Source organism: Mercenaria mercenaria, chromosome 5, assembly GCF_021730395.1.
Source record: "Mercenaria mercenaria strain notata chromosome 5, MADL_Memer_1, whole genome shotgun sequence".
Classification (NCBI taxonomy): Eukaryota; Metazoa; Mollusca; class Bivalvia; order Venerida; family Veneridae; genus Mercenaria; species Mercenaria mercenaria.
The window spans coordinates 35,134,569-35,146,955 of record NC_069365.1 but is presented as its reverse complement, the minus strand read 5'-3'; the positions used below and the strand labels follow the sequence as shown (position 1 = coordinate 35,146,955).

Genomic DNA, 12,387 nt, shown 5'->3' with positions numbered 1-12,387 from the left:
TGTTAAAAGTGTCTTATGATAGCATGTTATTTATTTAATGAAATCCGTATGTCCTTTATATATTAATAACTTTAGTTTCATTTTCATTTCCATGATATGTTTGTTATTTTCAATTCTTTGAAAACTGTACCTCCTCCTCAGTGAAGTGTAACTTATGTTCAGTCGACATGCGATCACATGATTAACCAAGTGGGCGAGATAAAGTAAGATAATAATAAGCGATATCTTCAAACTTGATCTTTCTCCCATTACATACTCAAAATGGCTTTACAGTTATGGCCGTCTGAAATAAATTATTCCCAAGACAGCATCAGCTGTCACTTTTCAAATTATAAACTTATAGGTGAAACATTGGACGATTTATGTGAAAGCAGGTACGTTGATTTTTTTCAATCGCTCAGTTAGAATATTTATTTATTTTGTTGGGTTTAACGTCGCATCGACACAATTATAGGTCATTTGGCGACTTTCCAGCTTTTATGGTGGAGGAAGACCCCAGGTGCCCCTCCGTGCATTATTTCATCACAAGCGGGCACCTGGGTATAATCAGTTAGAATAAATAATAAAGAAAGATTGTGTGTGAGAGAGAGAGCGTTTCAAAGTGTAAATTATACCAGGAGTCCAAAGAATCACGTTTTCTGTATTTCTGCATTTTCTGTTTTTATTTACTGAGCATTATTAAGAAGAATTTGCCAAAGTGCTGATGGAAAAGTAATGTACTTTTCAATTTTATTTATTTTGTAATTTTATTTTTACAGGCTATCTGTATCTGACATCGTTCCGATATCTGTAAAAAAGATCAATGGCCGATGGGTTACTTGGGACAACCGAAGGTTGTGGGTGTTCCGCCATCTTGAAAGGCTTGGTAAATGTAAGAAAATTCCAGTGAACAATATGGCTTATATCCCTGAATCCCATATGACTTCTAAATGTGGCGGACGCGATGTGGAAGTAAGAGGAGATCCTGGTGGTCGATGGCATAAACAAAGTTCGTTCTCATTACTCGGTACACTGTGGACTGCCACAAAAATTGTTGGAGTTGGGGCGATAATACTGTTGACACTTGGCAAACGATAAGAAGGGACCAGCACCAATGAACGTTAACCAAGGGACGCATAAGCAGAGCAATATATATTCTTTAAATGGACACAGAAATTTACATTTCGGTTTAAACAATATTATTTCCGAATCTATTGGCATGTTCATTTTTACATTCAGTCACACTAAGTTATAAACTTGAATATAAAACCTTCCTGGAGGTAATATTGGTAGTTATTTCCACCTTTTCTATTTCTTCGCTTTGCACATTGATTTTCATTATAAACTTTTAATGGAATCTTGAAAAATATTGGCCGAGTACAATGCTTATGTTATAGATTTTCACGTTATCATTTGAACACTACAGCAAAATCTAGTGTTGACACAAGGATCGAAACTACTTCCTTATCCTTTGGCAGTAACTTCGGTTGTATGCACATGGATTGTAAACAAAATTTTATCCCTGAACGAGTACACGGCCTACAGTTTTACAGTACAAGTGACACTTCTATAATCATATAAATAAGGCCCATGCCAGAAATTCTAGGGCTTATTTTTTAACGTTTAACAGGTATACACCAAAGAAATTGTGATCTGGGAACGTAATGACATGTTACCTTTAAGGTAGTTCTGCACGTTCGGATCAAAATGTTTTCTACTACGTAAAATTTGATTAAACCCTGATTTTTCAAAACTTCAGAATATCCTTAGAAAATTCAGCAAATAAAAAAGATAGGGTCGTGTGCTAGATTTTTTGCTAGACTGATTTGAAAAAGTTGGACCCCATTAAAGTTTTCATAATGGGAGTCTACGGGAAAATCACGATTTTCATAACATTTTCGCGAATAGAAGTTTTTCTACAATGCAGATTTTAATGAACTTCTCACAGTTGTGAATAAACATATGGCCTATAATATTGTGAAATAAAATGTATAGGTTCGTGTGCTTGTTTTTTTAGGTGTTTGCCCATGATTAAAGTGATCTGGTTTAAGACATTATTTTGAATTATTCAACGTGTCAGATGTTTTAGTATCATATTTTAACTTTAGAAAGGTAGTAACATTGCCATTGTACTAAATTTACTCACAGGTTGCCATTAATTCATAAAATGATTTTCATGCCCGTACGCCGCATCCAGGCTTTATTCTATGTTATCCGAATAAATGACGTTAGGCCATCACTTCCGGTTTCTCAAACCTGCAGAACTACCTTAATAAAGATATGAATGGCCGACCATTCCGTGCGATCTTTACAATTGAGAATGTACTTCTTCCTTTGTATTCGTAGTGTCACCTTGTCTGTTTTGTTTGTCTTAACTAAAGAGGACAAACCAAATATATCTATCCGGAATAACTACCTCCTTAAAGCGTAACATTGCCTTGAAGTTATGCACTTGGTATTTTCTATTTCTTCGCCGCAAAGAATCAGTAGTGACACAATTGAATAATATACTAGTAAATCAATACTACTTAGCATCAAACCCAGATATCCATGTGGTAGAAAATAAAACAACTGAGACTACGGTGTGATGATCAAGTTTCTGTATAAATTGAAATGAACAAATTAGAGATGTGCGTACATGTAGCCAAGCCCTTCCCTGTCATCGGCAAAACATTTTGACAGAGACATGGAACTCTCGTATTTCCTTCTAGTTATGTCTTGAATGAAATCTAACACATCGAATTTATCTTTGTGTACCAGAACTATGTGTCTGAAAAGGGATGTTTTTGTCTTTCCCTCAAAAAGAAAAACAAATCAATAAAAAATGATTTGGCACTTAGGCTTGCCTCTCTTCATAAAATTGTGTGGCACCAACCTCAAAAACTATTCAATCTAGAGTCGTCAAATATTATAGAAATGTTATCCAGCATGTGATGTACGTATGTTGTGCAAAAAGTAGCCAGTTTTAGCCCCTCTTCCCCTAGTGGAAATGCTCGTCTTTAATATATAAAGGGGCCTCCGTGGCTGAGTGGTTAAGGTCGCTGACTTCAAATCACTTGCCCCTCACCGATGTCTGTTCGAGCCTCAATCGGGGTGTTGAATTCTTCATGTGAGGAAGCCATCCAGCTGGCTTTCGGAAGGTCGGTGGTTCTATCCAGGTGCCCGCTCGTGATGAAATAATGCACGGAGGGGCACCTGGGGTCTTCCTCCACCATCAACGCTGGAAAGTTGCCATATGACCTATAATTGTGTCGGTGCGACGTTAAACCCAACAAAAAAATAAATAAATAAATATATGAATCTGTGTTTCCTTATTAGGATCAAAGTAGGCCATGACAGTATCACTGCTGAGAATCGATTTCAGCTTAAGGAATGCTTCTTCTTGTTCATTTTGCCATGTCCATTCTGCGTTTTTCTTTATCAGGCGCCTTAGAGGCTCTGCAATTGTGCTGTAATTTTGAATGAAGCGCGACACATAATTTGTCATAGCTAAAAAGCTTCTCACCTCTGGCACATTCTCGGGTGGTGGTGTGTTCTTGATGGTTTCGACCTTCTTTGGGTCTGCCGACATGCCGTCTTCACCAAATACATATCCAAAGAACTCTAATTTGCTTTGGTTGAATTCACATTTCTTTTTATTTAGCGTAATGTTCATTTGTTGTAGTCGCTTTAAGACTGCTTCAAGCCTTCTGTCATGCTCTGTTTGGTTTCTAGCATATACGATTATGTCATCCGAAATATTTTTCACAACATCTAATCCCTCTAGAGTCGTACTTAAAGCGTTTTGGAAAATTTCCGCCGCACTATTTAAACCAAAGCTTAGGCGTTTGTATCTTCTCACTCCAATATGTGCGGTGAATGTCGTAATGTTTCGTGATTGTTCTGATAGTTCCAGCTGTTGATATCCCTGATTCAAGTCTAATTTAGAGGACACTTTAGCACCGTTTAAGTCCATGATCATATCATCAATATGTGATTTAATTTCTTTGTCTCAGGAAATTCGCAATTCCTGCTTAATGCTCTCAATCGCGTGTGAAAACTGTCTACGTTTTCGCTCGAGTCCTGTTTGTCCATTTTTTCCACCTTGTGTCTATGCCAGGCGTTTTTACACTAAATGCGGGAAAAACTGGTAATCCTTGTACCATATTTATTGTCAAAATATCAGTGTTATTGATAAATTACAGTTATTGTAACAAAGGTGTCCAAAAAAGTGTTCTAAACTTTCAAGTTCCTGCTTATATGTGTAAACATAAATTCCAGCGTTTTGTTGAAAGTACACTTTTTATTTCAATTTATTGTAAGTCAACTTTTTTATCCTCGTCGCCATTGTACTGTATTGAGAAATGAGTAACTCAATAAAACTATTCTACAAGTTTATTAACTAAGGCACTACAAGTGGTCATATCGCATGCATGTATTCAACTAACATATAATGGTATCAGAGAGACATCCTTCTGCTAGGGAGCTAGTGGTAGGAGCTGCTATCACTTGACTGACATTGTATTTAACAGCACTACAAAGCCTGTATCTGATTCCTGACCTCTCTGTCATAGGGGCTTTGTCTCACTCTGTCCCTCTGGTCAGATCGCTCTGTGTCTGTACTAGTAGAGGATGAATTATGCGCCCTGTGTGGCTGCATTTGAACTATGTAAAGCGCCTTTGAACGTGAAATTGATCATGAAAAGGGCGCTATATAAATCTGGTATAATAATAATAATCTGTATAATGATATAAAATAAATTTAAATTAGATATAAAACGAAAAAAATAATATGACTTATTTTCGTAAAAAATCTTATCACCTATACAGTGTTAAGCTCTTTAATATATACATGTATAAACACTGTATATATGGGTAGAGGCATTTCATATACCGGTATATGTACAGCATAAAGTGCTATATCAACATCAGAAGATAGTTAGGGCGTTCCATAGTGCAATATCCATAGGTAGTGTTGATATGAACCTGACCTAATTAGAGCTACTTGTAAACTGAAGCAAAACAGTAACTGCTACCCTCCCTCCCTCTTCTGACGCGTGCAAACAGATCAATAATATGGCGAAGCTAAGTGCACAGCATATCTATATTTATCTTACTGCTGTTATGTAGTTTCATTTTCAATTCTTGTAATGTAGTTGCATTTTCAGTTCCTGTAATGTAGTTTCTTTGCAGTGAAGGGTTCGATATAGATAACAGATATTCAACGTTTAAGCTTAATCTATGAACGTTTTATATAAAGACGATCGGAAATAAACTAGCTAAGAGTGTATAATAATGAAGGATACAGAAAGTGTATACGAGTGGAGAATATAGTAAATAAAGTAACAGTTTCGTATAAACTTTCAGTGACATTTGCGTATATGGGTTTGGACACAGCATCACTGTGTAGATATGACACTCCAGCTAAGGCCTTCCGAAATACATTATTCTCAAGACAGTATAACACGGGTACTAAACAGTGCCTGCGGTACTGACTGTGCCGACGAGGATTGAAGGCACTTCGCTTCCTGTACCGCAGGTACTTCGTCAATGTTTACAAAACGAGCGAGATCGGTGAGTGATTTTTGTCATTTTGTTACTGCATGGAGTATTTTTTCAAAAATCGGGGAATGTAGCGGGGTGTAGATGTATCTTATCTACATATCCATGCTAAAATTTGTGGCAAATGATCAATTTCCTAGAAACGTAAGGACAAATAAGTTGAGAATGAAACGTGATTTTTTCACATCAGTGACTGTTTAGACTCGATTTCTTTTCGCTGACCCAAACGATGTCGTCTCTACCGTCGTAAATTATATTTATAAATGACATGTGATCTGCTAAAACATAAAATGTGTCCAGAAAATTCCGAATTTGAACGTTATGCCACTTTTGGAAAAGTGCCGCAGGCATTTTGACGATGCCGCAGCCCCTTCGAGGTGCCGCAGGCACTTTCAGAAAGTATCGGGACATAAATTTGGCCGAAACTAGACAGATGGAAGAACAGAGAAACAACATTTCCTTCAAGAAAACGAAAAGAAAAAGGGGTGTTGAATAGTATGCAGTGGAATGCAAGTCAACTGGTCAGGTACCTTCATACTGCCGCATTTCAGAAAGCGGTCCGCAGAATAAAAACCCTATTCTGCTCGATATGTTGTTGTTTTTTTTTCAAAGTTTTGTTTGCAGGGAATAAAATAGGTTTTTACGTACATGTAAAAACTATTAAAATTCTCCCGTTTGATCGTTTATGAGCTATACTTATTAAGTTCTCATTTTTTCTGAAAACATTTTTAAAATATTTTTTTTTTTTGTAGATATACTTAATATTTCCAGGAAACGTTAGGCTATTAAAATAACTACAGAAAATTTCAAACATCGATATAGTTTCTGATTTTATACCGTAATAACTGTCTAGCTAGTAAATGTCAGCTGTCCACAATGGGCTCTTACACAAATGGTATCGAGATTATAATGTGAATCATCGCAATAATATTTACAGGAAACTTCTGACTATTGAGACTCTTATTAGAAAACTTCGCTTTATCATGATAATTTCTTGACGTATCCTGACAGCTACCTACCTATCTCGTGGCAGAGGTTATAATGCAGTAATCTGGTCAAAAATGTGCTTCCGTGGTGAAGGTGTAGTCGAAAGAAGTCCCTAATAAATAGATCTTAAGTTTTCTATTTTTCGCGCATTTTCGCATAAATCGGGAGCCAAATGGGCATCATTCCACTCGTGGAATTAATTTTACATAAAATAGGACACTTTTCATGCTAATATTTGCTTGTTTTCGAGTTGTTTTATGTGAAAACGGAAGTAGGGTTTTTATTCTGCGGACCGCTTTCTGAAATGCGACAATATGAGGGTACCTGACTCCAGTTGACTTGCATTCCACTGCATACTATTCCACACCCGTTTTTCTTTCCGTTTTCTTGAAGGAAATGTTGTTTCTCTGTTCTTCCATTTGTCTGTTTGTCTAGTTTCGGCCAAGTTTATGTCCCGATACTTTTTGAAAGTGCCTACGGCACCTCGAAGGGGCTGCGGCATCGTCAAAATGCCTGCGGCACTTTTCCAAAAGTGGCATAACGTTCAAATTCGGAATTTTCTGGACACATTTTATGTTTTAGCAGATCACGTGTCATTTATAAGTACAATTTACGACGGCAGAGACGACATCGTTTGGGTCAGCGAAAAGAAATCGAGTCTAAACAGTCACTGATGTGAAAAAATCACGTTTCATTCCCAACTTATTTGTCCTTACGTTTCTAGGAAATTGTTCATTTGCCACAAATTTTAGCATGGATATGTAGATAAGATACATCTACACCCCGCTACATTCCCCGATTTTTGAAAAAATACTCCATGCAGTAACAAAATGACAAAAATGACAAAAATCACTCGCCGATCACGCTCGTTTTGTAAACATTGACGAAGTACCTGCGGTACAGGAAGCGAGGTGCCTTCAATCCTCGTCGGCACAGTCAGTACCGCAGGCACTGTTTAGTACCCGTGTATAAGCTGTCGTTTTTCGCTCACTGATAAACGGATAGGCGAAACGTTAGATGAACTCTGTGAAGACAGGTATAACTGTTTCATATTGCTTGTGGAGAATCATGGTGCACCGATTTCATAGTATATAATAGTATATAAGAGACTAGGACTGAATGAGTTTGTTCGCAAGAGTAATGAAATTTGCAATAAAACCTCACGCCCCAAGCACCGGCTTAAGCGGTATTCTATTATAGTAGAAATGAATGTTCTCCATATTCCCATAGAACAAGTAACTGAAAGCATAAAAATGAATTGTGCCAGTATGCCGTGCTTTTTCGCTTTGGAAATTATACGCCGCCTATGTTTAACTATTAATTCTTTTTTAAGGATTTCCGTGTCGGATATCAAAAGAATATCTGTAGCGAAAGTTAAAAGTCAGTGGTTTACCTGGGACAACAGACGGTTATGGGTATTTCGTCATCTAGAAAGGCTTGGCAAATGCCATAGAATTCCTGTGAGACATAGTAACCCTATTGCTGACTCAAGACTCACAACAAAATGCGGAGGACACTCTGTGTATGTAAGAGGCGAACCTGGTGGCTTTTGGTATAGACAGGCCTCAAACTCATTCAGTTTACAGCCGACTAGTAGGTCTTCGACCAAGATGTCCTCATCAGGTTCATCCTCATCCGGACGGCCTTTCAACACGTCTTCAAACAGATCGTCCATAACAGGTCCATCCTCAACCAGATGGCCTTCATACAGGCCGTCTTTACCACAGAACAATTGGCCTTCAAGTGATTCGCCTTCATTTACAGATTCTTTATGGAATTTTGCTAAAATTGGTTTGGGAATAGGTGTACTTTAGTTGTTGACGAAATTAAAGTAAGGATAAATTCAGACACAACCTAAACTCTTGTCGTCGAAGGAATATAAACATATTTTATCAGAAGCATATTTCAGTAAAACTGACAGTTAAATAACTTCCGGTAATTGTACGTGAAAACAAATGGATGTGACAAATATAAAATACATATTTTACTAGTATAAGGGCATTGTTACAAGTAAAACAATTGAAAAACTATGGACTGAAACAAGAAAATGTACTTGTTTTCTACGTAAGCTCAAAATATCGTTCACTCAGTCATATAAACAAGCGAGTTAACAGCTCGTGGTGTTCCCTTATTGACAGAAAGATATATTTCCAATGTATTGTAATCATAGTTAAATCAGTTCCAAATGATCGGGCTTTGGTACATAAATAATTCGTTTCAAAACAAATCAGTTAATCTTATATTGTATTTTGACTTAGTTTTTGATTATCATAAATAAATTAAATTTAAAGTACGACTGGATATAGAGAACAAGGAAGGTCGATAACTGTAAACATTTTCTTATTAAAATGCAATGTTTAAAACACACGTCGTGTGAAATTGACACAGAACGCCACCAAGCAATACAACAGCAGACTCGGTTTGATTGAGTCTATTCATGAAAGGTTATGAAATGTGCAACACCCCTCATGCCCCATTGCATCTTCTTAAGCGGAAAGAATGAGTGTACTTCATGATTCCAGAAAATATAACAAAGCATTTTTATCCAAATAGTATTTTTGAGCACGTTCTTCTTACAGTCGACCCGACAACTGCACTAGCCGATTGCCAAGGACATCTACATGTACCTAATTTAAAGACCATTTTTGTTGTGGCATGTATTTTTGTTTGTTTATTTGACACGTTTTTTCATGTATCTCATTTTCAAATGCAAAAGTTTAGACTGCACGTCCAAATAATATCTCATAGCATGTTGTAAACGGAATCAGTATCGTAACGGTACACGTATAATATTCCAGGAGTAGTTTTACAACTTGGTTTAACATTGCTGGTAATGATATCAAACGTGAAAGTACGATTACATATCTGGGTGCATTCCTTGATGAAACTTTGAACTGTAAAGATCATGCAAATCGCAAATGTCGTACAGCCGTGTTGAATTATCTACGAATCAAGAGCATCCGAAAATATTTAACCAAAGCAGCCACTGAAATTTTAATTTTTGTCTCTAGCCATTTCACATATGGTTACTGCCTTGTGTAGCTTACGGTGAGGTGCGGAAGACGCAGCGTATTCAAAACATGTGTGAAAAACTTGTCCTTAATAGGAGGAGATTTGACAGTTCCAAACAAGCATTGTATTACTTACATTTGTTACCGGTGAAGTTTTTGTACTATTGGTCCAAAACTATGGAATGAAATGCCGTTTGCATTACGCAAAAGTAAATCACTTGAAACATTAAAAAAAAATCTTAAGACATCGTATTCTAGAGACTTCATGGCATTGTTTTAATCTTATTGATAATTATTTAATATGTGATAACAGCAGGTGTTAGTTTTTAATCTTATGTGAGTTCTTATATATTATCATTAATATTTTAAGTTTTGTTAATGTACTGTGAACGCTGTTGAATATATCCTTGTATAGAAATAGGCGTTTAATCAAATAGATCAGCAGGTCTCAACATGCTGCTTCTCATTTGGGGTTAAATATAAAGTCCCGTACACTTCGTATTTATCGAAACAAACTAGGTGTGAAAATGTTTTTATGCACCCGAAGGGAGGCATATTAGTTTTCAACTGTCCGTTCGTTCGTTCGTTCGTTCGTTCGTCACAACGTTAACTTTTTGCATGACTTTACTCGTGAACCACTGCATTCAGGACCTTCAAACTTCACGTACTGATAGTACTTATTGAGTACACCACCTCTACTGACTTTGGGGTCACCAGATCAAAGGTCACGGTCACAGTGGCCAACGTTAACTTTTTGCATGAAGGCACTTTACTCGCGAACCACTGCACTCAGGACCTTCAAACTTCACAGGCTGATAGTACTTATTGAGTACACCATCTTTACTGACTTTGGGATTACCAGGTCAAAGGTCAAGGTCACAGGGGCCAACGTTAACTTTTTGCATGAAGGCACTTTATTCGCGAACCACTGCACCCTGGGACTTCAAACTTCACATGCTGATAGTACTTATTGAGTACACGACCCTTACTGACTTTGGGATCACCAGGTCAAAGGTCAAGGTCACAGGGGCCAATGTTAACTTTTTGCATGAAGGTACTTTACTCGTGAACCATTGCACCCAGGACCTTCAAACTTCACCTACTGGTAGTACTTATTGAGTACACCATCTTTACTGACTTTGGGATCACCAGGTCAAAGGTCAAAGCCACAGGGGCCAACGTTAACTTTTTGCATGAAGGCACTTTATTCGCGAACCACTGCACCCTGGACCTTCAAACTTCACATGCTGATAGTACTTATTGAGTACACCATTCCTACTGACTTTGGGATCACCAGGTCAAAGGTCAAGGTCACAGGGGCCAACGTTAACTTTTTGCATGAAGGCACTTTACTCGCGAACCACTGCACCCAGGACCTTCAAACTTCACATGCTGATAGTATTTTATGAGTACACCATCCCTACTGACTTTGGGATCACCAGGTCAAAGGTCAAGGTCACAGGGGCCAACGTTAACTTTTTGCATGAAGGCACTTTACTCGCGAACCACTGCACCCAGGACCTTCAAACTTCACATGCTCATAGTACTTATTGAGTACACCACCCTACTGACTTTGGGGTCACAGGTCAAAGGTCAAGGTGCTGCGGGGGCATTTGTCACCATCAGTGACAGCTCTTGTTTTTTCATTTTTTCAATTAGTGTCTAAAAGAAAGGCAAATGCAATGAAAAAAGAGATGCCTGTTTAGAAGTAAGAAGACGGAAAGTTAAGAAATTGCTGTATATGGTTGTTTATTTTTATGCAAGATGTACTTTGTATGCATGTTATAATGATGGTTTGTTTAAACTGTTGTTATATTGTAGGAAATCATATTCAACTACATAGGCTGCCCAAGATTGGCAAAAGAAATGTTTGATCTAGAAATGAATTATTGCTTGTAAAAATTTGTCTAAATCTGAGATATTAATCTGAATATCTTAGAAAAAGCAGGGGTACATATAACTTCATGGTTTCTTTCTGTTGATGATTAATGATATCTGTCATGTGTTAACGAATCGGATAGAAATATCCGTCCCGATGGCACCTGCGCATTTGGGCGGTAACGAGACTTGCCGAGTTACCGCCCATGCGCAGGTGATCGACGGACGTATATTTCTATCCGATTCGTAAACACCTACTGATATTTGTTCTTGCATATCGTATCTATATAAGCTTTTTATACTGACAGATTATTTTTCTTGCATAGGCATATTTTCAACGAGGCTTATAATTGATAAGACAATATCATTTATCAACTTATTGCATTGTCTCTTACAATTAAAATATGAATGACTATGTATAATATTTCAAATGTTAAATATATCTGTGATAAAGTATAATGCTAATATTTATTAAACTGAATTATATGGTCATTTTTCAGGCGCTAAAGAGAACTTTTAACCTGATGTGCGTTTCTTTTCTCTTGGCATGTTCTTCACTTATTCCGACGAAAATCTTGAATATCATCTATTTATAAAAAGAACACCCCCGTACTTCACCATGTATTTCAGCATGTCATTAACATTGTCATTCAAAATCATATTTCAGAAAAGTTACTACCTGGGTACCAGGACAATGGCTAACGAAACACATTATTGTCTGCAATGTTCGCTAACAGGAGATTCAGTATGATCTTTTAAAGGTTTAATGGATACTATGCTGTAAAAGGTAAAAGATAAGGGAAGACTCCAAGGAAGCATTGAGAACAGCAAACGCAATACATAAACGATGTTTATCTAAAGGAAAGGCCACGTTCCTGAGAACGTAGCCTCCCGAAACCGCAAGAGAGCGATGCACGTCTGATAATGTGTTTGGTAACCTACTTTAAGAATGGACGAGCGGATTTTTTTTCCAGAGTATATATCCTCCATT

General features: G+C 37.3%; 2 protein-coding genes across 2 annotated transcripts; both read left to right on the top strand.

Moving 5' to 3' along the window:
• The first annotated feature begins 196 nt into the window (after window positions 1-196).
• Window positions 197-1,375, top strand: LOC123558865 (uncharacterized). The gene is made up of 2 exons (XM_045350709.2): window positions 197-374; window positions 759-1,375. The coding sequence occupies exons 1-2, from the start codon at window positions 262-264 to the stop codon at window positions 1,075-1,077; spliced, it is 432 nt and encodes a 143-aa protein (XP_045206644.1). The 5' UTR covers window positions 197-261; the 3' UTR covers window positions 1,078-1,375.
• Window positions 1,376-5,122: 3,747 nt separating this feature from the next.
• LOC123556793 (uncharacterized) lies at window positions 5,123-11,921 on the top strand. The gene is made up of 3 exons (XM_045347772.2): window positions 5,123-5,427; window positions 7,513-7,543; window positions 7,841-11,921. Exons 1-3 carry the CDS (start codon window positions 5,340-5,342, stop codon window positions 8,319-8,321), a joined length of 600 nt encoding a protein of 199 aa, XP_045203707.1. The 5' UTR covers window positions 5,123-5,339; the 3' UTR covers window positions 8,322-11,921.
• The last annotated feature ends 466 nt before the right edge of the window (window positions 11,922-12,387 follow it).

Excerpts from the sequence above, each read along its gene's own strand:
- LOC123558865 (XM_045350709.2), top strand. The coding sequence starts at position 262 with ATGGCTTTACAGTTATGGCCGTCTGAAATAAATTATTCCCAAGACAGC. Across the intron at positions 375-758 it reads GACGATTTATGTGAAAGCAG|GCTATCTGTATCTGACATCG; the intron begins GTACGTTGATTT and ends TTATTTTTACAG.
- LOC123556793 (XM_045347772.2), top strand. The coding sequence starts at position 5,340 with ATGGGTTTGGACACAGCATCACTGTGTAGATATGACACTCCAGCTAAG. Across the intron at positions 5,428-7,512 it reads CTCAAGACAGTATAACACGG|GCGAAACGTTAGATGAACTC; the intron begins GTACTAAACAGT and ends ATAAACGGATAG. Across the intron at positions 7,544-7,840 it reads GATGAACTCTGTGAAGACAG|GATTTCCGTGTCGGATATCA; the intron begins GTATAACTGTTT and ends TTCTTTTTTAAG.